We start from the raw sequence: 26,484 nt of genomic DNA on the forward strand, positions 1-26,484 counted from the left end.
CCAAGTTTGTTTGTTTTTTCTAGCATTTGTCCGTAGGAGAAAGTAAATAAAGGGACAGAATGGTGGTGGTCTCAATTACCTCATGTTTACCGGTATGGTCTCACATATACACACACACACCCACTCACAAGGAGAAAAGAAACAGAGAAATTGATGACACCTGTTTGTTACAGTTAGCCAGGGGTGACAAGGTTAAATGTGTGTGTGTGTGTCATGGCTGGCACCACTGGTGTGTGTGGTCCGGCAGGCCAACTATAGCAGGCAGCAGGTGGCCGCTAGTTGGCTATACAGAGCTGCTCAAAGCGACCGGTTACCTGGAGCTCAGTGCGTGGTTTTCCTGTATGCGGAGAGTTCAGCAGTGGATGTGGTGACTTAAAGGGGAAATGAAAGGAAATTACTTTCAAAAAACTAATATCCCCTCTTCATCATTTCCCAGACGTTTTCTCCTCTCCCGGTGCATTAAATACAATTAAACTAACTACCATATTTCTCTAAAATTGCTTTCAAAATAACGCGATATGAGCGTTTTCTCCTCTCTGTCACTTCGGAGAGGAGAGGGGACGCGTCGTGCCCGCGTAATTATTTTTCGTTGTATTTTTCAGCGTGGCACGAGCTGAGGATTGGAAGGGGGCGTGCGCTTGATAAACAGGGCGTGGATTTGGCAGTCACACGGAAAGGATCGCTGAGGGTTTCCTACACAGCCGCTGCCAGGGAGCCGCAGGGGCGCACAGAAGACACGGAGAGCTGTGCGGCTGATTTTTTTCAGCCTGCTGAATCTGCATTTTTATTTTGTGGATTTTTGCTCCAGTTGTTAAAGAAACTTTGTTTTGTTTGTTTGTTTTGTTTTGATGACTGCAGGATTCAGGGACAGTCACGGGGGGTGAGAGGGATAATAAGGAACATGTGGAGCTTTTGGATGCGCGGTGGACAAGTTTTGCGCCACTTGGAATTGTGGCACAAAACAGGCGCTTTTTAAGCTGCTGTCACTTTGACTGACTTTAGTATCCAGCCCCCCTGATATGGCATGTTTCCTGCGTCGTGTCCCCGTGCTCAGGATTGCGACCCATGGGATGTAGTAAATGGAGAGCTGCGTTCAACTTTGGACACCTGAAGGTGCACTCCAAGCTGCCTGTCTTCTTTACCATGATTATTCTCTTCATTTACCTCTTTTACTGCCTCAACGGTTACTGCGAATCCCTGCCCAGACCCGTGTATGACCAGCGAAGTAATCTCCAAACCAAAATTATCCTTAAAGATGGACAAGAAACGGAGCAGCTCGGCGCGTATAACGCCTCTCCGGTCTCGTTTGTCCGGGAACAGCTGTCGGACTTGACAAACAGCGATCCTCCGTCCAACAATATTTCTATAGCCAATAATTTTGGCAGCAAAAAATTCCCTCAGGCCATCATCATCGGGGTGAAGAAAGGTGGCACTCGGGCTCTCCTGGAGTTTTTGCGCATCCATCCAGACGTGCGAGCCGTGGGCGCTGAGCCGCACTTCTTCGATCGCTTCTACGAGAAGGGACTGGAATGGTACAGGTAAAGGCGTGTTTACTTTGTTTGCGTTTTTATTTTTTTATTGAAGGACTTGTGAAATCTTTAATAAAAATCACGAGTTTCCTTCCAGCAGTCCTCAAACAGAAAAATGGGCAAACCGATACTGACCTTAAAAGAATCAAGAAGTCTTTCTGTTTGTGGTGACTTCAAACTTCCGGAATATCAGTTTAAAAACAGTCTTTCTCTTTCTTTACGTAAATGTGAATACACCATTTATGCTTCCTTAATAATGTTGGTTCACGGACACATTTTCCCCACGAATTCGTATTTTAAAAACGCAAACATGTATTTTATGAAATATTCAGCTTCATAAAAGACATTTAAATACGGCAGTGGTGTATTCACAACAGGTCATGTGGGGGAATTAAAAATCGAGCCCCTCTGTAGGGGCCTGTACTATCTGTGCTCCCCTCCGGATTATATTGGATTGCTCTGTCATGGAAACTTGAACCAGATATGGCTTTTATCTTCAGTAGCTGCGGTTTTAATGCAGCTTGTCAGAGCAGTCTGATGTGGCAGACGCCTGATTAGGCAGATGTTAAATCAAAAGAAGAAGAAGGGGAAAAAAGCTGAGCTCATTTCGTTCCTTTGGAATCTGTTTTGCCTTCAATCAGCAAAGAAATAAACATCAATAACTGCTTCAGTGGGAGGATTTTAAATTATATATATATATATATATATATATATATATATATATATATATATATATATATATATATATGTATGTATGTCTCTCAGGCTGAGGCCACATTTGAAATAAAGGTGATATATCCCAAGGGGACTCACATACTGAAAATGTGTATTTGTGTCTCTTCCTTGTGGCAGTAAATATTGAAATAGGACTGCCTGGTACATGATGTAACAATAACACAACAAATTCAACACACTCCCTCCTTATTAGTGCAAATAAAGTCTCTTTTAGTCCAGGCTGTAGTGAAAGAGGAGAGCTGAGCTCTTCTAACCCCTTTCCTCACCTTTTCTCTCTTCATTAATATCTCTCAGCACCAATAAGATGCTCTGCTGATAGCTTGCAAGGATGGCAGCGTATTCAGTCCCCTGCCAATAAATTGCTGTTTAGTGAGCTGACACACCGCCTCGCTAAGTGTCCATGCTGGTCCCCTGAGAGCCTTCGTCACTATCAGCCTCTGATCACACAGAGAGAGGGCGGGTTATTGTGGATGCTGGTGGTGTCGTTGATCTGATGGTGACCCAGATTTTAAAGGACATATTTCTTTCGGTACAAGTTACTCTTTCTACTGAACCACTGAAGCAGGTTTTTTTTTTAATGATAGCACGCTCCAGAGAAAAATGTTAACATTTATCTTTTTTACTGTCTTTTAACAACATAGATGGAAGTTACAGATCACCTCAAATTTGTAGAAGACAGAAAAAGTGTGAGTTAGTGTGCGGAGGAGGAAAGATGAGAGCCATTACAGAGGATCGGCAGAGTAAATGACAGTTTGATGAAGAGATGTGGAAAGGGTAGAGGTGAATGTGGAGGGGTGGCAGGAAAAAAATGAAGGGTGAAAAAACAAGAGAGAAAGATGTCGTCAATACACGACAGGTAATCAGCTGTTCGCTGGAAGGGTGTATAACTGCTGAGTGCCATCAGAGATCAAAGTATGCATGCACGAGATGCGGAAGAGGCTGGGGATTTCCTGCTAAATGCACGGTGCATGCATGATAACAAAGAGAAAGATGAAAGATGCGAGATGTTTTTATGTGAGAAATGCTTCTCGGGGCAGTTTCAGTTTAAGATCTGAAGATAAGTTTACCATCAGTGATGCTGAACTTTGGTACAATTACAGCACAGCACAGAAATGGACTAGTTCAATCCCATAAAACCTTTAATTAGACAATAAAAATTCCAGCGCACACCAGAGTAAGTGACACTTTTATTGGCAGAGTGCATTAAAAATCTAGGAGTGAGTGAGCTGTGTTTTTATTGCAGTTTTATCTTAACAGATTTGCTCTCCGTGCCAACAGGTGTTTCTTTTTGTCAGGTGCTGGTCCAGCAGACTCACATACACCCAAAAATAAATACAGCCTGTTTAATGGTTAGGTGGCAAAAGGTGGTATCTGTAAATTTAAATAGCAGCTGTGATCTTATCTTACAAATCTAGATTACGAACGGAGAACAGATAAAGAGAGAGCTGACTGAGTACTGAAATGGCTATTCTATTTCTATATTTGATAAGTATGTCTGAGAATCACAAACACAAACAGGGGATCACTGTGAATAGAATCAGCAATAGATGGGTAATACAAAAAATGCTAAATTAACTGTTAAAGAAACAAACTGGAATTTTTAGCTCATTAACAGTGGAACACTGTTTATGTTATTTTTATTTAATATGTAATATAGTTACTTAGTAATCAATTAGTTCATCATCTTATTTTTCCTGGAATCCAAAAGTTGGGCTTTGAAATTAATTGTTTTATCCACCCATTCTCCGTAACCTCTAAATTATAATTAAATGCAGATTTCATTTCAGATTTTTCTATTTATTTTAAATCAGTTAATTAATTGCTAAAGTGAAAAAGATACAAAGTAACCCTGATGAAAACCTCAAGCTTGCATTTTGATTTAAAGGTGAAGGTGAAACCTTTTTTGTTTGTTTTTTAATGTCTTTTCCCTCTCAGATGTTACCAAAGCCATGAGCTAAGTGAGGTGCAAAACTAGACTAATCAGGTGGATTAGTGCTGCCGTTACATCTATGCTGTGTTTGCTGACTATCTTTTAAAAAATCTTCTTTCTTTAGCATTACTGGCTGCGGTCTGTTTGCTAAGAAGCTATTTTTAAATGCACATTGCTGCGTAAGAGATGTAAAAAAAAAGAAAAGAAAAGAAAATGTAAATGTCACGATTTGTAGGCCATTTGCCGGTGTCAGTGATGACAAAGCAAGACCTAACAGGATTAAATGTGGAGAGATCAGTGACCTTTACATGTTCTTTATACATTCTGTTGATAGGAAAGTGACCTTACCCCTGTTCTTATTAACACAGATGTGATGTAAAACGTCTCTGTTTTTTTGTCTCTCTTTTCTTTTCTCCTTTGAAGATATAATGAAATGTGTGTTTTTGCTCCATCCTAATCCGCTGACAGCTCTTGTCAACACTGCGCGAATTGGACCGGTGTAATGACAGGTCAGGCATTAACGTGGACAGCTCAGGGACGTATGAAGGGGCTGAGATGAATTAGGCTCCTAGCTGCAGTTAAACAAGGCCTTATCGAGCATTAGTCAACACCCCTCCCACCCAGCCACCGCCTCGCCACGTAGCACTGATCCTCGATGAGAATTGCAGTCATCCTACACCTGAGTGCAACAGGGGACACTTATTGTGCCCAAGGGCTATGTAGTCCTCTGACTTACAGACAAGCACTGACTTTTGTATCTACTTTTTTTATTTTATATGAGACAGATAGATGATCAAAGGATGTGGAAGTAGTCCAGTGACTCCAAACAAGGCTTAGATCATACATTACTTACAACTGGAGGCAGTACATGTTATACCATAGAGTTACTCAAGTATTGGGGAGGTGGGTGGGAGAAAAAGAGGCTATAAAAATTGTGATTTAAACACATTGTGGAAATAATAAATAAGTAGAATCACATATAATAGATGCTACATAATGCATCAGAACTTTGTGGGATTAATGCCTCTGAATAAAGGATGATTGGTAATGCTAAGCTAAGTAGCTAAAAGTAATATTAGTAAAATTAATATTAGGTTAAAAAATTATTTTTAATTTATTTACTCAACATCATGCAAAATTGGATACAGGTTAGCTAAGTAGCAAAAAGGCTAGATAACTAATGGATAAATTATTGTAACTATTATATCCAGGTAAAAAAATAAATAAATAGTTAAAATGATAAAATGCAAGAAAAAAATAATACATAACATTTGATACAAGTTTATTGGTACTAGAAATAAGTAAATAACTGAAAAGATAAACAATATCAAAAATTATTGGATAAACAGATGGAATGACTAACGCGTCTAAAGGTTTTTGCTAATGGTTGAAAAAGTGAGCCTATATTATGGTCTGTATAAAAAGTAAATTTACTGTAGTATCTGGAGCTTATCTTATCAGCCATTATTAGCTATTTGCTAATTTGCCAACTGGTTTTATAACAGCCGATAAATTACATTTTAATAAGTAAAGAAAAGACGAGAGAAACACCCTTCAGCCATGTTTTGAGCGTTGACATTGTATAGTTTGTCCACCAGAGGGCACTTTTCAAATTCCTTGTTGGCCATTGTGTTTAGAACACCCTAAACAACTTTGGGAAAATCTTTTTATGTTTGATGTTTCAAAAGAAATATTCACAGATATATCAGAATATCAGATACTTAAATTGCCAAATATATGTAATATATCTGTCTCAAAAATGCCAAATTTGTCGCACTCTACTAATATCTTCTTTTTCCCTCCTTCCTTCGATTTTCCTGCTTTTCTTCCTTTTCCATAATTCCAAATCTAATCTATTTTTGTAATAAAAATATATGATTAATTAAGTGTAATTACAGCCTAAGTACCTAGTGATTCAGATATATCAATTTGAAACAGAACCGTAGCATATGAAGCCAACAAAATCATCTGAAATTGTGCTGGAAAGTATCACTTAGTATTCTCTGACAGAGCTCTTCATTTCAAAGTGTCTTTGAGCTCAGAGAGCCATGGCCCTGTCTTCAGCTGGTAACCAAGTAAAACACATGGACATCCTTAAAGGAAGCATTTGGCAAATTGTTTCAGAAAAAATGCTTATATGTGGAAAAGCCTTGGCTTTACCATCTACTGGAAACGATTCTGTGGCTTTGTGGTGGGGAATGAGGGTTCAGACAGCCATGGTGTGCAATGAGTGAGTGTGAGCATGTGTGTGAGCTTGGATTCATTCACACTGCTTCAGCTGTATACCTGATCTCCATCCACTTTCTTCTTCTTCTTCTTCTTCTTCTTCTCCCCACCATTTCTTGACGCTATAAATATCTCACAGATAAAAATGTCATTTCCCCATATTGATCACCTAAAATACGTTCTTCCTATCGATTTCCTCCTCTCTGCCTTTATCATGCTGTTGCAGCAGAAATGAATTAACTTCTGAATATTCCATCTTGTTGACAAGAAGCTCGTACTCCCATCCGTGGCTGACATTTATGCCCCACAGTCTGAGTGTTGATGGAGTGGATTTATTGGCTTGTTCAGGTCACTCAAACTGTGTAATGTAAAGCCACCGGACACGCTCTCACTCCTTTTAGAGCCTCGTTCTCTTTATGCCTCCTCACAGTCACTACTTTTCTTTCTTTTTCGTTATCGACTCATTTCGTTTTCTCGTCGTAAAACCAAAGGAGCGTGTTGTATAATTCAGCTGAGGGTTAGATGCGCCGCCTAGACAGTAATGTCCAGGTTGTATTTCCTGTTAGGGCACTCTACCAATCACATGGGATTCTCTGGTTGAATTTCTCAGTACTCACATTCTTGGAAGCTGCATGTTACGGAGTGTTTTTTAGACTAAAAGAGGACTGGGAGGGAAAAAGGCACTTTCAATAAAGAATTCAGAAAAATAGGAAATGCAAAGAAAGAAAGGGAGCTTTCCTTGGAAGACAGGGTTCAGTGCTTTGGACGTTTGAAGCTGTATCACTATAAGAATAAACAAGTGGGTTCAAACCATTAACATTAGTAGCATCATCCAACATGTCTGTCAGAACTGACACACATGAGATTATTTACCTATATATAGAGAGATGTTATTATCAGAACGAGTATGAAATTCAGCTGGAAAAGCTTAAGTGCTGTAATTAAATGTGACTCAATCAAACTAGACTTGTTCTGGAGGAGGTATGGATTTTTACTTGGTCAAAAAAAAGGCCTGATGTAGCCCTGTCATCAGTTTTTTGACAGCTCGTCACGGTTCGACCTTTCCCCCCGCCAGCACGCCATTTTCATCCAGTCAAATTTAATAGAAACAGATGACTGGTGAGAGATGAACAATGAAAGGATCACTGGGGAAAGTATGAAACTTACCACATTTCAATCACAGTTACAGAAAGAGAAAGTTTGTGTTGTTCATCACCCAAACTGGTTTTTAATTCTTCTGTTTGGGATTTTAATTCCAAACTGCTGTGCTGAGTATGTGCATTTTTAGTAAGACTCAAAGAAGAGGGGCGTCGCTCTTGTTCTTCAGTCGCAAACTCATTGAAATCTGCAGACGAGGCTGCAGGAGACCTGTGAGATCAGGATGACTGATGAGCTGCCACAGACAACAAAATAATAATCCTATTTCTACCTCCTTCACCTTCTTTTCATCACATCATTTGCCTTCATTTCCACCAAACCTCTTGCTTTATTTTTCCCCCCTTTACACTGTTATTAGTCTTTTTATATTAAATGAGCCGGCATGAGGAAAGATGGGAGGGGTTAAAAATAGTGCAAGATCTGCAGACGTAGCTTACTCATAAATGAAAAAGAGGAAATGAAAGAGGTGTGAGGAGAGAAACAAAACTAACACATTTATTTCACTTAACTAAGCACCTATTATACTTATATGCTCCACTCACTCATAGGCCAGCAGCTACCCACTGCACTTATGGTGTCACAGCTTTGCTAATCTAATGTGAACGTTGATGAACTCTGCATGAACAAAAGGAGGGTAAACATACAAGACAAACAGCTTATTATTGCTTATTTGAGACCTTTATTTGATCATGTCGACCACACCTCTGGCCATTATCAGAAACTCCTGTGCTAACTGTCTACTTTTTTTTAACAACCCTAATTTACATTGATGGACATTACTTTAAATATACCAGAGTGAGTCACAGGCTCATTTTGACCTGTAGCTCTTGGCCATATTTACTCATATTTGAGGAACTATGGTAAGCAAATTTGAAGTTGTGTACAGTTCTGGGATATAAGTACCGTTTTATATCCCTTATAAATGAATATTTTTAACTCCAGTACATTGCCCATGTTAATTATGCAACATTAATATTAATTTAACCGTGATTAATAAATCCTTAATTTTTTTCAATTGACATTATGTCAAAAATGTGGTACTTTTACTAACCACAAACTGGTGAATTATGTCTACAACTTACTCTAATGTTTATATATTTTTTATTATATTTTTAATTTTATATATTTTCAATTATAGATTTTTTGTATTTATTTTATTTTAATTATTTTATTTTTTTAAATTATTTTTTATTTTATACATTTATGTTTAACAACTCTAATATTTAGTAATAGTTACTAAAACAGTTTGAATTCTAAATGTTCTAAATGCTTGTTCTAAAAACAACAGAAAAATATTTAAAATGTCTTTATATTGTTTTATATATTTGCCATCTTCTGGGGATCATTTTTAGTCAGCTCCACAATCTATAAAAGCTCAGGAATTTAAATCTCCTTTTAATTCTGCTTCCTATACGATGTTTCCTGCTTTTCATTCATAGTTAATGTTAATCCACAAATCCACACCAAATTTGCCACAAATGCTCTCTCTGGAGAGTCAGGTAATTATTGACTGTGTGTGTATTTGTGCGTGGCTGCTGACCTCTCATTGGTGTCCATCTCTGTTTAATGTCTGACTGCCTGACGGGCTTGGGGGTGGGTGGGTCGTGAGAACCTGCAGCCACTCTGAGAATCCCACAGAGAAACACACCTTTCTTTGTCTGCTACAAAACCTTCCTAGAAAACTCCCCTATGCTGGAACTAACCAACTTAGAATAACTGGTTGATTGTTAGTGATGCCTGTGTGGGTTTTGAGAGGAAATTAGGTTAATTATGCCTGAAACTCTGGCAGAGAGAGCTAGAGCTGAATTTGAGGACAAGCAAAACATCAAACAAGACACGGTGATGGGTGGAAATCTGGAAACCAACACCAGCTTCTGCTTCATGTACATCCAAAAGCCTTCTGTGTCCTGAATGTTTGATGTCTGGACAAATGTAGCCAAAGCTTGCTAAGAGCCTGATAGATGCTACTAATGGCAGACCGCTGCAAGGATGTTTTCCAGTTGTAAAAGCCCAGTCTCTGCCAGCAGTGATTTCCGTTTTTCAGCTTAAGACAGTGCTAACAATGAGCTGAGAAACCACAGGGATGAAGGCTGCAACTGCTCGGAAGTGGGTTTCCACGATCGTACAGTATCGAGTGTTCTTATTGGTCGGGACCTGGGGAGTTGCCAGGCAAGCAAAAGTCCATATTGAGTCAATTATAGCGTTGCCGAGGTGTGTTTGTCCCACATGTGTATGTACTCATTTAGAGGAGCTGTTTAATTAGTGGAAGCGTGTGTTCCCTGGTGCTAGTGCACGGTCAAAGGGAAGGGTAAACATTACCGCATGTACCTCTTTGCACATGTTTAATATTTAACTGGACTAACTGGACCGAAGGGCAAACTAACAGCAAGTCAAAAGGCAATAAACAGCAATTTATCTGTTTGCTATAATGGGTCATATTTGTGGTATAAAATTATAATTACTGTTATTATAGATTTGTCAAGCTGTAAAATGATATACATTTTGCCGTATGGTTTTAATATATTTATATCAAATGTTTTCATTAATTTTATAGTGAACATAGTGACTAGAAATGCTCATATTCATTATTATGTCCGAAACAGGCTCATTCATGAACTGTAGACGTGCACTGTTTGATTGAATTATTGTCATTCAGTCAATAGGCCAAACAGTGCACATCAGTCAAGAAAAATAATAATAATATGAATATATATATATATATACATAGTATAGGTAACATAGTAATAACATAATAATAACACCAAAGTCTGCTTTTTTTGGTTGTTGTTTTGTTTTATTTTTTGTTATACATTAGTGATTTCTACTTTCTATCTTTGACTTCCCTCTAGTGTGATTTTTCTGCCCCACCCTCAGTTGCATTAGTATCACCTGTGTTTAATGTACCACACCTGTTCCCGCCTCCCACTTGCTCACTCATCTGGTTCTCATTACACTCAAATTTTCCAGCAGTTTCTTTTTTTCCCTCTTGTAGCGTTCGTCTTTTCTTTTTTTCTCATGTTTCTACACAATTTGGTTCGCTCTTGCTCTTGAGTCGTGTATTTGTGTCCTCTTCCTCTGGATATTCTTTGTTAAAGTAGCAAACATTCACATATGAGTGGCGTTAGGGGAGTTCATTGAGTATTTGCTTATTCCATTAAAAAAAAAAAAAAGTTCCAGAGAAACTTCTCTCATGCTCACATGCATTCCCAAGTGTTGACATCTTACTGCCAGCCTAATTATATAACCGCAGCGTCCTGTGATGTCGGTGAGATCGTGACATTGTGACATCACCGGGGTTACATTCGAGAAGGCAGGAAGTGGAAGAGTCCCTCGCTTTCTCCACCCACTCTATCTGGCCGTATTCATCCTGCGTTCGGGAGATGGGGAAAGGCAGGGCGGGGCCCCTTAAAGGCCCCCTAGCTAGCTGCTCGGAGATAAAGCCCCACAAGTGGGCTGCTGTGGGCCCCGGCAGGAGCACAACAGTAGATTTTCCCATTTGATAAGTCAAGCAGGGTGGGAGCAATCAGGGGAAGTGACATGCACGTGCAAACACACACACAGTTATTTAAACTCACTTGTATGGGCACAAAAAAGTAGACTCACACGCCCAGACACTCATGAGGGTTTCCGTACTTTAGTGCTTTCTGTCATTACGGGCTGTTCTGTTATCAGAAAGATCTTATCATCACATCCTTTCTTCCTGATCTTCATTCTGTCTTCTTTAAGAGATTTACGAGTGTAGTATTTTCCAAAATGTTAAGCTACTCCCCAAAAAATATAATGTGTTATAAAAAGCCAGAAGTTCAATATAAAACACATTTATTCAGTGTAGTCGGTTTCCACCGAATGCTACAGCTTAGTGGTTTTATTGAAATTCACACATACGTTTGACAACAAAACCACGCCGAGCTTCCTCTTTCATTATCTGCTCTGATCTTTTTTCAGGGGAAACTCTGACCGCTCCTCGCTCACTCGCTCACTCACCGCTCTCGGGCCTTGAGATGTGTCTATTAACTGTTACGCCTCTATTTTTCCCCTCAGCTAGACGCATTCTTCAGCTCTTTCCTACCGACCTACCCCAGTGATGCAAACCTCCTCGGTAAAAATACTCATCGCCACCCTGGTGCGTCAGCCAGACAGCAACCTCCAGAGCGTGTAATAGTCTGCCACACACACACAAAAACACACACGTACACAACTGAAGGGAGCGTAACATGATCTGGATTTATGTCACACAGATATTGTGTAAGACTCTTGTGCCAACCTATAACATAGCACAGATGTCCAAGAAGCATTAAAAACACTGAATGCGCGTCCAGTAAGCAGGCGTAAATTCTTATAGGTCCTAACAGAGACGGTAACTTTAGCTAGTTTTGCATTGGTTTGTAAGTGCTTTTTGACCACTTCTTACCAATACTGCATACTAAAGCTTTTTTAAGCTATTTTAACTTGGAAGCTCATCGTCTGATCATAGTCAGCCCGTCAATTAATTTTTAATGCTAGGAATTCTTACATACTGCTGGGAAGTATTAACAAAATGTAATATAAATTTAAATATCACTGTCTGGAATATTTTAAAGGTCTTACATTTTTAATGAACGTAAACCCTTTAGGGTGTCGTTCTTTAAATTAAAAAAAAATTGCACTTAGACACACAAGAATCCCACATACAGTTTCCTTTTGTTATTATTATTATTGATGAAATCTATTTTTGGCAGCCAAACATGAAGAAATTTAAATACCTATGTAAAGGAGAAGATGTGCAAGATTTTTTGTATTTATACAAGGCATTGGGTACATTTAAATAAAGATCAGCGGCCAAAAACATCATCCAACTAACGCAATGGCCCGACTCCAACAGACACAAAGTGAAGCACTACTTTAGCTCCCCTTTTATTGAGTTGCTTACAGTCCCTGCTGACTTCTAATCAGCCCACAGAAACTTCTCAGCCCTGTATTTGCCGACAGTAATGACAACCCTCTCCCTCCACGCAGCAGCTTTTACAGATCTTTGAACACACGCAGGCTAACTGTATCCGTCTTCAGACGTCCCTCTGTAGTGGTTTGAGGATGTCAGTGTGTTTTAAAATCCCTTCACACATGTCAAATGCATTCATAACATTCTCACTTTGAAGGATACAGTAGAGGCCAAGGGGAAGCTTTGAAGTTGCTAAAAAAAAGGGGGGGGATCAGGAGTGGAAGAAAGGAGGTGAGGCGAGAAAAAATGGGGGAGATAGAGAAAGGAAACGCAAGGAAACGAGAGAGAAGTCTGCTCGTGATGACATGTTGCATTACATGATCTCCGTGATCCCCGGTGGTCTCGCTCCGTGAAACGCAACCATCTGCCCCTGACCTTCGGGGTGGAAGAGTCCATTTCCGTGCAGCGCAGGCTGGTGGGGATTAAGAGGGTCCGGGGATCTGGCCTCAGGCCCGGCAGAGCCTGTATGGATCACAGCTTTCAGAGCTCCGAACCCTGGGACCAGAGGGAAACTTCCTAAACCAGAAACACTTCCCTCATCTCCGCCATGCGCACACACATCCAACACGCGCACACAAACTAAGAACTTCATTGCTCCCAGATGTGGGTCCATCCTGTGGAGGGCATGTTCAGATGGTTACTGTGTGCACATGTGTGCGCTGTGTTTATATATGTGTGTGTAAGGAGAAGGCAGACAGAGCAAGATGGGTTGTGCACAAACAGAAATGGAAATGGCCGGGGAATGTGCTTACCACTGGAAAAGCGATAATAGGCATTCACAGTACCTTACCTTACCAAACCGCTTTTTTAAAAACAAATATGGCGTTCAGGTTGCAAAAAGTGGTAGGAATGTGCATGATCTTTGCTGCACCAAAGCTGTGTTGTGGTATTAGAAAGAAAATAGATATATCAATTGGTACATGGGATATTTTCCTTTTGCTTTTATAAAAGAAGATCAAACTCTGTAGCGTTAGCTACGAGAAGTCCCGCCTTATATTCCGTAATGATCAAACTGTAGAAAAACTTTATCCTCCATTCATCAAAATCCAACCCTCGGGGGGTGGAGGTTGCACTGAGGCATTTAAAAACTTTTAGAAACCTCCACTAGAGCTACAGAAAACATACTGCCACAGATGGAGTAGTACATCTTGTGACAGGCCGACTGAGCGTGGTGTGTGAAATGAGTAAGACGCCTCTACAGTCAGATCAAATGTTCAGTCAAAAACAGACACAGTGACCCTGCTGAGCTCGGTTTACTGCTTCTTTTTCTCCATTCGATTAAGCGACTTAGCATTGCGTAAAGAAAAATCCGAACATCAGTGGCAAGCAAAGCAACTAATCTCGCAGATATGTCAGTATTATCTAGCTTTGATATATAGCTGCTGTCGTATAGCAGAAAGTCAACTAAGTGTGCTTCTCATCTGGATTTTGCAGAGTCGGGTTTGGCTTGTTTTCTATTTGGTTTTCTTTTCTGTTTTTTCCTCAGCTCTCTCTGGTGTTCTTGCAGAAATTATTCATTTTTTTCCGATTAATCGGGGTGGCTGAAAAATATTTTTTCAGATAATCTGTTTGTCAAGTAGCCCCTGCTTTTCTCTTGCCTTTGAGGACAGCACAAACTACTAAACTAATGTGTCCTCATTTTCTGTTGATAAATAGAAGCCCACAAGTTTGCAGCCATTTAAACAGTCTCTAATAAACCTCAGCCCACCCACACAGACCACAAGCTAAATGTGTGTGTGTGTGAGAAAGAGAGAGTGTGTGTGCCTGGATGCATTTGTATGCACAGATAAACGCACATCAGCATACTTTCGGACCAAACCGCATTCCTGCTCCAGATGCTGATGGGAGAGGTGTGATGAAAACAAACATCAGGTTGCTAGGTCGCCCTAAACTCTCTCTGGCACCATTTCACACACACACCAGTTGTGATCAGATAAAAAGAACAAACATTTTGCTTTTTTTCTCATCTTCATGAGATAATGGGAGATTAGATGAGATGCCCCTGTTTTGTGCTTTCTCGCTGCTGCTTTTCTTCTCTCCATCTGTGGCTCTCGCCTTTTGTTTTTTTAGACTCACAGTCGCTGATCTTCATCTTCTTCTTCTTCTTCTTCTTCTTCATCTTCTTCATCTTCTTCATCTTCTTCTATCTCCTCTCGGCTGTAATCCACCCTTACCGGCAGCCCTTTTCCTCCCCCCACCCTGTGTTCCATCATTGTGTGGCCTGAAAATGTAAACACGACGTCAATAGAAGCCCCTCTGTGCCTCAAACAGGTTACTGTGGCTTTCATTAGCCTGACTGAAATTAAACATCCATTTAGTGCTGCAGCACACTCACGAAATAGCTCAAACATGCTGGAAACTCAGAAAAATACAATTAAAAAAAGGGGGGAGGGGGTATCGATGGTGTTAATATCACTGTTTCCAGTGTCAGGCTGATTCCTATGACAGTAATATTAATGGGCCAGAAAATATGATAATTAAAGGATGCGACTGTTCCTTTTTCTCAGCTGGAAATACTCACTGAATTGATCCCACATGTTTTTCCGTTGGGATTTTGGGAATCATATTGGAAAAAGTGGGTGACACAGGTAGGCAAGGATGGATAAGGAGAAGTAAATTTACCAGACTAGCATCTTCTTCTTCTACTTCTTTCGGCTGCTCCCTTTATGGGTCATCTGCGTCCGTCTCACTCTATCCCTAACATCCTCTGTCACACCAACCCTCTGCATGTCCTCTTTCACTACAGAGTTCTTCTTCTTTTCCTCCTGCTTTGCAGCTCCATATTCAGCATCCTTTGCCCAGTATATCCACCATCCCTCCTCCTCCTCCTCCTCCTCCTCCTCCAGGCTTTTCCTCAGAAGTAATTATTTCTAATCTTGCCCATCCTGGTCTTCTTTAACTTCTGTCTTTCTCTCAGTGCCCCTTTCTCCAAACTATCTCACTACCATGTTGTAAACCTTCCCTGTCGCTCCTGCTGCTATCCTTCTGTCACAAATCACCTACTTTTTGCTCTTTCCATTGCTTTGTGTGGTTGAGTCCAGTATTTAAAATGATCCCCCGTCATTACTTGTACTCCTTGGATCATCACTGTTACACCTGTCTCCCTCTCATTCACATACATGTATTCTACAAAAACACTCTGAGCTTCTCAGTACTTCCCCATCAACACTCTCAAAGCAAACATCACATCTGTAGTGCTCTCTCAGCATGAAGTCATACATCTTCTTAACCAAGCTTCAACAACTTTTTCCCAAACTTTATGCGAGAGTGCAGTTTCCTCTGAAAGGCAGAGCTCTTAAACTTTTCTGGGATACAAACGAGGTCTTCAGCTTCTTTTTTTCTGGGACTCAGATCCATAAAAACTATATTGCCACTTATATCATGTGGTCACCAGAAATAAACTCACGACCGACATGCTTAGAAACGTCTGAGCTATAGGTTGTAGCTTACACTACGCCGTAATGGAGAGAGGACTCATGGGAATAGCATCGGTTTTTTTTTCCTTTAGGTATTTGTTGTACATTTCACAATTTTGTTTTGCCTCAGCCCCCATAATCCAAGTCAGACATTTCTTATGAATGCCATAAGTTGTGTATTTGGTGTTACCCTCAGAGTTTCATGCCAGGGGACATGCCGGAGTTGGAGCCGAGTGTGTGTGTTGGATCAGAGAAAGAGGGAGAGAGAGAGAGAAATGGAGTCTCCATCACCACACACCAGAGCCCCAGTAAGCCCCTCACTTGCAGACCAACCACGAAGACTCCGACCCAACCGCCACCACATGCCTGCTGAGGAGGGAAGGGGGGAAGCATGGAAATTAGCTGAGGGATCTTTCACAGTTGCAACACTGGCATTCTTCTCCACTTGGATTTCTATAACACAAACTCCTGCTTGCGATTTGAATCTCCTTTGCAAACCAGTGCATTTTGTTGTTTTTTTAGGAGAGGGAAAATTGGCAGAATATTTTTCACAACGGAGGTTATTAGATTCCATTTTGGTGTTACGGTAGCATTTGAATGAAGTAAACGACACGAGACAAATAGGTTTTCCTTTCCCTCCCATTTCCCCCCAATTTATATACAATCTGTTCTGGCAGGTTATGGAGACTCTCAGTCAAACGCAGGCTTCGGTCAGGGTTTGTTGAACTTTTTGAGGTATGTCCTCTCAGTCTGAGTCATCTAAGTAGGGGTAAAGATCAAGAGGAAGAGGGCAGCCCTTTTTTTTTAAAGCCAAAGTGTGCCTAGAATACCTCAAGTACTGATAATAACAAGCAGAGAGCCAAAAGCAATAACAGGATTGGACCAGAAGACATGGTGAGCCCTATTATAGGATACCTTTGGGCTGTATGCAGTCCGCAAGTATAACTGCTGCAGTAGTATAATTGAAATGTAGAAATGCAGTTACACCACCACAGCCCAAATAGTCCATAAATTAAATAACAATCCCAGTTTATCGTTTGGATCTTATTTTTGTAAGTTATTACTTTGCTTGAGTTTGATAGCATGGATTGATCGATAAAATACAAGCAATCTGTCCAAATCCAACTCCCAGCAATTTGTGAAAGACTTGCATAACATCAGTCTGTTAAGCATATTGGTGCAAAGGTAATGAACCAAAAAGCCATTTGCACCAACACAAATTATTTTATTTTAGGTCACAAGATGGTCATATCATGTCAGTCTTAACCCTGTAAACCCTGAACCATTAAATTATTGCCATAAATGTTACATTTAAAAAAAAAAAAAGGAGTGTTTATTGAACCTTCTAAAAAACTCAAAACAAAAATAAATCAAATATTAATTTCCAGTTAATTTAGTTTTAATTTGTATCATATTTGCGACATATTTTATTTTCAATCTATTGTGCTATGCAATTGATTTAGATTTTTTAAAAGTCAAAAATTCATGCATCAAATATGAGATACTTGGTGATGGAGGGTTAAAATGTTACTTTAAGCTTCCTGCAAAGACAAATACTAGACATCAAAGTTAGAGGATATACTAAAGGTTATTTCACCAATGCCCCAAGCCTCATCAGACGACTGGCCTGGGGTTAAGGTTACTTTTTCATTCGTACTTCGTTCTACACAATCTACATTTGCAAAGTCGACTTTCTTTCACTGCGTTCAGGCGAGGTTGAGCTTTCTGTGCCACTACCTGCTTGAAGAGGTGGGCTCTGGCATGGTTCAGCTGTATTGGCATACACATGTTGTGTGATTGCTAACTGTGCCTAAATTACAACTAAAAATCAGCGTGACACTGTGCATTAGGACAGTGTGTTGCCGTGCCTAGACGCCGCCGAAATAAGTCACAAAGTAAGTCTAATCATAAGCTTTTGTTCTGCTGAAGCATCCTTCTTTAAAATAAACTGTCACGTCATAAAGATGTGGCAGCAATGGCGAGCAGGAGGTCAGTCCACTCGAGCAGGGATAATGGAAATAGAGAGCAAAGAGGAGCGGAGTGAAATATGGGGAGCAAAACAGAGAAACTGAAGCATACTTCATAATGTACTTCAATGTTAAAGAGTGGGCGCGGTGCAAAGTTACTGTGACTTTAATTTTGTTGCCTCTTGACAGGAACTTCTTCATCACATTGCATTTCATTCCATTTATCAGAGAAAAACAAACGCATGCCATTTCTACCCTCGGTTTAAACTGCGAGCCGACGTTTTAAATTTCACAGCGGTGCAAATTACTTTCAAATAATATTTCAAATTACATATTTTGACTGGCTTTGACTATAAAGCCTAAATATGCATAAAACCAACAGCAGAGTCATATTGGAGCTTTTGTAGATTATCTAAACCCTCAAGTGTGTGTTCGTCCAAATAACTTGACTATCTGACCATGTTCTTTCTAAGAGTGTTCCCAAATTCCCGGATGTCAGCAATAGCCCATTTTCTGGAAAAAACATTTAGCCATTGCAGAAAAGGCACACATGTAAATAATAAAAAATTAAAGACAGTTGAATTCCATTTAGCAGCTTCAGTTTCGGGGCCCTGGTACCGGCGCGGTGCTCTTTCTGCTGTCCTGTCTCGGCTTGCTGAGAAAAGCCACGACAGAGCGCCGTCAGTAATTAGTAACACCTGTGGTTTCCTAATGTGACAGGTCAAAGTGTCTGCTGTTGAAAAATGCCCGCTTGACGAGTGAATGCAGTGTTTTTGATTAGCAAAGATGGCCAAACTGCAAAAATAACATTTTACTCAAGTAGTAATCTAAACTAAATTTCTGGAGGAATTGCCTCGTGATTGCTGAAAGCTTTTGTAGTTAGCGTGCAGCTGTTTTAGTCGACCGACAGCTGGAAGTGTGTTTGCAATTCAAAGCAAGCAGTACGAGATAATGAAAGTTAGCTAGGTAACAGTTAGCTGCTATAGTTTTGATTTCCAGATGTCAGTGAGAGCAGTGCTGTAAGAAATGCTAGTGGTATTACAGCACTGTGGCTATTACTTCAGGCCAGCCGGACATTCTCCCATCATCGAGGAACACAGGAGCAAGAGCAGCGGTTATGAGCTTGTTTAGAAGGAGGCCGCGGATGAGATGAGGAAATTACTTTTCTGAGGTTAGCATAGCCTCGCGGTTTTCCTACAGTAGCCGTTCAGTAGCTCCCGCCCAGACTAAACTCACATGGTCACTCCATCAGTGCCAGCAGCTAATGCCATGTTTATCTCTCTCTAATCACGGATTTATCCCTCTAATTACAAAGCGAAATCGAAAAGCCTCGAAGGCAAGTGAGGCATCATCAAAGGAATGTACTGGAAATATTAAGGGAATGTATCATTTTTCTAATATGTACTCTTAATATGTGAGTTCTCAGTAATACGGCGCACATGCTGGCATTTCCTACAGTGTAGTGGGGTTTTTTGGGGGGGCTTTTCGACTATGTTTAATGGCTTTTTCTCTCTTCCCCTCTTTCATCCAGGAACCTGATGCCTCGTACTCTGGAAGGCCAGATAACCATGGAGAAAACCCCGAGCTACTTCATCACCAAAGAAGCTCCTCGGCGCGTCTTCTCCATGAGCCGCCACACCAGGCTTATCGTGGTGGTTCGGGACCCTGTGACGCGCGCTGTTTCCGATTACACGCAGACTCTGTCCAAATCTCCCGGGCTTCCGTCCTTTCAGAACCTGGTCTTTCGTAACGCCACCACAGGCCTCATCGACACATCTTGGAGCGCCATACGCATCGGCATCTATGCCAAGCACCTAGAGAACTGGCTGCGCTACTTTCCACTGTCGCGCTTCCTGTTTGTCAGCGGCGAACGCCTTGTAACAGACCCGGCGGGTGAAATGGGCCGGGTCCAGGACTTCCTAGGGCTCAAGCGCGTGGTCACAGATAAGCACTTCTACTTCAACCAGACCAAAGGTTTCCCCTGCCTAAAGAAGCCCGAGGGGAGCAGCAGGCCTCGCTGCCTGGGGAAGTCAAAGGGGAGGCCCCATCCACAGATATCCTCTGAGGTCCTGCTCAGGCTCAGAGACTTCTACAGACCGTTTAATCTTAAATTTTACCAAATGACTGGCCACGACTTTGGCTGGGACCAAATGGCAACTCACCAAAGCTCTTAGAAACTGCCAGTTTTATTCACCAACAGTTAAACACGGGCAGGGATATTGTGTGTTCTATTGTTTGTCGCCAAAGGTTCTACTCTGCATAACTTGCCTTTTGTTTTTCATTTCTTAAGGTATGATACCTGAATGCCAACGCACAAAGGAGCCTTCACCTGGCTTTATAACAACCATGCTAACAAAGTTTAGAAAAACTTCAATCCTTTGAAGCACTTTAGCAAGCATTTTCGACAAAGTCTTGTGCAAATGGCTTGTTTTGTGCTCATACAGACAAGCAGAAGGCAAACTAAAGCATAATGCCTATTTACTTAAATCAGGATTTCAAGCACTTGACACCCCAAGTTAAGCTGCCATTGCTATCCAAAACACTGACGATGGGAGACGTTCACAAAGTTAAACCAAAAAGAAAAAGAGATTTGCCGGGTGAACAAAGCCATGGTACGCAATGGTGCAATCATAATAAATGCAAATGGGTTGAGACACAAGTTGATCATTCGGAAATAGTTACACTAAATCAACAGAAATAACAGTTCAACTCTGGTTATATACACTTACAAAAAGTCTAAAGTTTGTTTTATGGACTATCATTTCATTTTTTTAAATACAAGATGTAGCAAAGATGATAAATAGCTGGTTCTGATGAAAAAAGGTAAGAGAGGGAAACCAGCCATGGTCAACTACATGCTGTAAATTTGCAGTTATTTATGTCATTAATGCAATGAGTGCATTGTTAAAGACTGGAGAGGAACATTTACAGTCAGTAAACCGGTGACTGTTTTTCCACTTTGTTTGATTAACACTTACCCTGTCACATGGTACAGTACTTACATGTAATTGTGTATTTCTAAAAGTCTTAATTTATAAGGTGGCACAGTGTTGTTGAGATGTTTTCTCTGAAACTTTTGTATTTGAAATTCTGCTGGAAATTCTGACTAAATATTTTGTTCTGAAACAAGCATTTGGGTCATTTTTTGCAATTTATTTCTGAGAAGTATTCAGATCAAACTCTTTGTATTTATTCCAGACAGGCCGAGTTTGCTGCTGCCAAGACTACAACATACATCTGCGGGGCAGATGATTTGCTGGTTCCTGGAAAAGATGTACGAGACTCGTGATGACTAGAAAAGAACGCGTAATTAATCGGTGTTGTGTTATTGCAAGAGATGAAGTAGGAATGACCCCATTCCTTTACATGATGTGAAATTGTAAAGACTATTTGTTTAATATTTCATCCTGAAATAATAAGTAGCTTTAAAATGAGATTGGCGCTTTAGCAGTCATGATCTCACACCACAGCTAGCCTCCGTTCCACTTCCACAGCTACTGTAAAGTACTATGCAAACAGTCTTGAGCTACACCAGGGAAATAGGTGCAGCTTTTTATTGAAATATATGAGTGCATAAATGGGAATATAGTATCCAGCCAGACATCTATCCATTCTGTTGTGCCTATCCAAACAAAAATAGAGTATACAAGGCAAAAACAGTTTGTACAACTGATTGAAAGTCAGTACTTGGTATGATCACCTTTATTCTTCTACACAGTTTGATCTCTCTTAGGCAATATTTCTTTTCATTTCTTAACCTAGTCTTTAGGAATAGTTCTCCGGGCTTCTTGAAGGACATTTAAAGCTTTTCTTTGGATGTCGGCGGCCTTTTGTTTTGTTCTCCATCAAGATGATCCCACATTGATACAGTAATGCTGACGTTCAAGCTCTGGTGAGGCCAATCCATGATAGTGTTTTTCTTTCCAGGTATGCTTTTACTGCATTGGCAGTTTGTTTGAGATCATCATCGTCATTATTATTACTTAGAAATAGAGCTGTTGCCAATCAAACACTTTCCAGATGGCACTGCATGGTGAATCAAAATCTGATGGTAATATTCTGTATTCACAATTGTATCATTTTTGATAAGACTGTAGCAAGGCAATACACAGACAGAGCCTCCATTGTGTTTTACAGATGGCTGTGGTTTGTTGTACTGCTCTCCTGACCTCCTATGTACAGGTTGACAGATGTTGGAACCAGAAATTTCAAATCTGGATTCATCGCTACATAATATCTTTTGCCACTGATTTTCAGCCCAGTTCTTGTGTAATTTGACATACCAAATTTTCTCCCTGCTTCCTTAAGAATGGCTTCTTGATATCCATACTTCCACTGAGACCATTTCACGTCGCCCAGGTCCTGTTCTACGTCTAAAGATTTATTTAAAAAAATATTCTTTGTTAAGTTTGTTAAGACTGTTATGTGTAGACACAACACTATTCGTCCTTTTTTTAGTCCTTTTTTATGCTTGAATGATCCAGAGTTCAATCTTAAGTGGCTTAACGAACCACAAAAACTGAGAAACATTTTTCTGAAAGTGGTGAGGTCCAAGGACATGAGTGAAAAAGCAGCCAATGTCCAAAGAAAACTTTGAAAGACCTTAAGAAAGCCTGGAGAATTTGCTCAAGCCTACTTTACAATAATGTCTGACTCTTTGGAAGCAATGAAATGAGGGGTATCTCTTTAACCACAAATAGCTCTGCATTTGACTTCCTGTAACCTACAACTAATCAGCTTTCATTACTACAGTACAAAAGCACCAATGGGAGTTAATTAACAGTGTTATTGTTGACATAAGTGTGATTTTTAACTCTTTTTGCAAAGAAACTGGAAGTTCTAGTTTAACTTAAGCTTTCTGTTTTAACTTTGCTTAACCTAGCAATCTGACAGAAGACATGGTTGGCCTTGTTTGAAAGTCTTATTGTCAGTATTGTCAGTAAGTATCAGGGATATTCTCCCACAGTTTGTAATGCAAACGTTTTTCCCCTCTGCATTTCAATTAGCTGATTAAAATTTTGGGAAACACATTTTTGTTTTCTTGCCAATAGCCAAATTTGAAGATTGACTCTGCTGTTCCTGTGCTTTGAATAAAGACTACAGAGTGAAAAGGTAATGTCATGTCTAATTAGTGAGGTTTAAATGTACTGGTAGGCTAAATTTGTTAAATTTAGAAAAAGCCTACTAATCAAGCCAGTTTCCAGTCTAAACTGTGCTTATCTTTAGTAACAGATATATGCATGCAACTATGCAATAGCTTCTCAAATCACATTTGAAAAAGGTTTGGTTTTATGCAAATAAGCAATCATTTTGGAGATCAGAAAAGAGATCACATATGATGAAATGTAATCACAGAGTCATCACCGTCGCCTTCTTTCGACTGCTCCCTTCAGGGGTCGCCACAGTAAATCATCTGCGTCCATTACACCCTATCTCTACCATCCTACTCTGTCACATCAACCCTCTGCATCACTGTAGTCCTCCTCTTCTTTTCCTCCTACCCGGCAGCTCCATATTCAACATCCTTTGTCCAGTATAGCCAGTTTTCCTCCTCTGCACATGTTCAAACCATCTTACTGCTCAGCCTGAATTATCTCTCCTAGATAAATTAATTTGTAATCCTGTCCATTCTGATCACTCCCAATGAAAATCTTATTAACTTTTCAGCTCGGCCACCTTCAGCTCAGCCAATCCCACCGTACTTCATAGCAGGTCTCACCTCCACCTTGTAAACCTTCTATTTCAATCTTTCTGCTCTCCTTCTCTCACAAATCATCAACAACCAGCCATCACCTGATGACTAAGCTCTGTATAAGCTTTTTTGGAATTTATCCTTGTTCAAAAGGAATAAATGGCACATGGAACAGGAAGTCTGGAACTGAATATCTGTTATCTACTATCAGGACATCCTGGCCACAAAAGACCCGAAAAATTGACTGTATCCCCCAGAGTGTTAGCCAGTCAGTTCCTGGAGTTTAAACTATGTTACCCATCTGCTGACTTTAGCGTCATATTTAGTGAACAGATGTGAGAGAGGTATCAATATTCCCATCTAACTTTCAGCATTAAGATAATTCACCAGGATGTCAAACTATATGTTTGTCCATGATGGAAAATGCTTTCTTCAAAGTGACTCTGGCTCTAACAGCGTAAAACTGCAGAAAGCCGCCCAGCAGTTTTAAATTTGCTGTACTCATTTGAACGTAGACATATGTTCAGTCGGTTTTTGGCACACACTTGTTTTAAGTGTGCAGAGACTGACTAAAGTTGGTGGCTGGATATAGTTGGGGTGGCTTTTTTTTGTAGGGGTCGTGTAGCTGCAGGCGTCTGCGGTTAAATTTGAAGTTAACACAGGACATTGGCTCTTCTGATGTGTAAGCAATCAATTCACCAGGGTGATTGGAGACCTTCTGGGGATGGCAATCTTTGACCTCTTCTCTCCCCCTTGACCTGTGAGCCTGGTCACCATAAACTGCTGACCGCTATAGCCATGCTGGTTAATGGAGTCACCCAGCATGAACTACGAGTGTGGAAGCATGCACACACTCACACACTTATAAACACACGCACACAGACATACAGCAACACCCTCCTGATCCATTAATATTACATTCTCAACCTCTGGGACCTCCACTGTGGGGAGATGCTACCAATCAATAGCTGCCTCTTTAGTTTATAGGTGGTGGAGATACGCGCTTATAGGTGCCATGTTCCAGCGTCGTTGTGATTTAGCTTTGGGGTCAGGTATGGGTCACTATCATACTTATCGTATTTGTATAATATTATTTATCAAATGATAGATCTTTCTTACATCTTTAATCGATGAAGCACCTAAACACAAATACACGGGTGGGGGAGGGGGGGTACTCACAAGGATGCTGGACCTGATTACGACTTTAATCCTTCAAGAGCTGCGCAGCCTGAGAAATGTATCTATTTTTAAATTTATTCATTATTTTAAATTCTTATTTCATTAGATTTGAATCAGCAGTTGTATCAGTTCAATTCAATTACCATTAATGTAGAAAAAGCTTGGATGACACTTGTGTTAGCAGCAGAAATTGAAGCTGGCGTACACATAATGAATTGTCAAATACCGCTGTGCACTCGCTGATCCCTGCACAGTTTTATGAGCAACTTTCACGTTTGATACATTTTTACCATTTTTACAGCTTCTGTTGCTTTAAGTACCTTGTTTTTTAAGCAAAGCTCTCTTTTGAACTCACTGCATGCTATTGGATTTTATCAGCTTAACAGCTAGATTTTAAAAAGAAGAAAAAAAAAACAGGGATGAACGTGGAGCAAGTTGCAGTTACAGGTCAAGACCACATGCTTTTTCATTCAAAATTCTGCAGCCACTTTCACTGCCAACAACATTTTTAGAGGAGTTATGAGGCGATCAATTACCTCAGCAGATTTTTTTAAAGCAAAACGTGCTAACATTTGACAGGCGGGTGGTGTTCACTTTCCCCAGTGTATACTCTCTAGTTATAGAATATCTTCAAGTCACACAATCCCATTCACTGGTGAGGAGTGCGTAAAGGGAACCACCGGGCTATGTCGTCGAGCTCTCCGCTGCTGAAAAGTTTCCTTTATGTCTCTCTCTGCACCAGAGAGCCCTGAGACCTGAGATAGCAGCAAATCTCTCATTCATCAGCTGACTGAAGTTATTCAGGCCTGAAGGTATTGATATGCAAACTAGATGGTTCAGCTTCAGGTCTGCAGAACAGACCTTTATCCAAAAAAAGAAAAAAAAACCCTGCTCTTTCCTTATACATTTCACTGTCGCTGACACAATGGCCCCTCCTGTCAATGGGCCATTTGAGCGTCTGGCTCCACTGACTGCATAGGATCCAAAAACACATGGATTAGGCAAAACCCGGATATCGGGATGGGTGGGCAAATGTCACCCCTTCAGATCTTTGCACCCTTAATAAAAGTGACTGGTGACCCTTATTGAGGAGGTCAAGTGTTTTTATTCAGGTGGATTGGAGGCTGCTTGAGGACTGCCTGCCACTCTGCCAGCCTGCTTACTGGGCACCACATGGGTTCAGTGAAGCGTGCAACAGCCGAAGGATGAGAGAGGCTAATTGAAACCCCGACTCTCGCAGGGTAGACGCACAGACTGGTTCAGAATTAATTTGTAGTTCAACTGGACAAGTTGTACCACACATGATATGCCAAACAAATATACTGCTAAAAAAAGTAAAGAGATACTTTTTATTTAGAATATAACATCAAGTCAGTCAAGCTTTTAGGATATTGATCTGGTCAGTTAAGTAGCAGAGGGGGATGTTAATCAGTTTCAGCTGCTTTGGTGTTAATGAAATTAACAGCAGGTGCACTAGAGGAGCAACCCCCAAAACAGGAATGGTTTTTCAGGTGGAGGCCACTGACATTGTTGCCTTCCTGATCTTTTCTGACCTTTTTTTCCACTAGTTTTACATTTGGCTGGGGTCAGTGTTACTGTAGCATGAGGCGATACCTGGACTCTACAGAGGCTGCACAGGTAGTCCAACTCCACCAGGATGGCACATCAATAGGC

At 40.5% G+C, this 26,484-nt stretch overlaps 1 protein-coding gene across 1 annotated transcript; it reads left to right on the forward strand.

Moving 5' to 3' along the window:
* The first annotated feature begins 689 nt into the window (after window positions 1-689).
* On the forward strand, window positions 690-21,065 carry si:dkey-121b10.7 (heparan sulfate glucosamine 3-O-sulfotransferase 6). Its single transcript, XM_031727053.2, has 2 exons — window positions 690-1,538; window positions 19,471-21,065. The coding sequence occupies exons 1-2, from the start codon at window positions 1,066-1,068 to the stop codon at window positions 20,111-20,113; spliced, it is 1,116 nt and encodes a 371-aa protein (XP_031582913.1). The 5' UTR covers window positions 690-1,065; the 3' UTR covers window positions 20,114-21,065.
* The last annotated feature ends 5,419 nt before the right edge of the window (window positions 21,066-26,484 follow it).

Source organism: Oreochromis aureus, linkage group 8 (assembly GCF_013358895.1).
Source record: "Oreochromis aureus strain Israel breed Guangdong linkage group 8, ZZ_aureus, whole genome shotgun sequence".
Lineage (NCBI taxonomy): Eukaryota > Metazoa > Chordata > Actinopteri > Cichliformes > Cichlidae > Oreochromis > Oreochromis aureus.

Bases quoted from the DNA above. Each gene is read 5' to 3' on its own strand.
- si:dkey-121b10.7 (XM_031727053.2), top strand. From the start codon at position 1,066: ATGGGATGTAGTAAATGGAGAGCTGCGTTCAACTTTGGACACCTGAAG. The intron at 1,539-19,470 runs GTAAAGGCGTGT...TCTTTCATCCAG, and splicing joins AAGGGACTGGAATGGTACAG to GAACCTGATGCCTCGTACTC.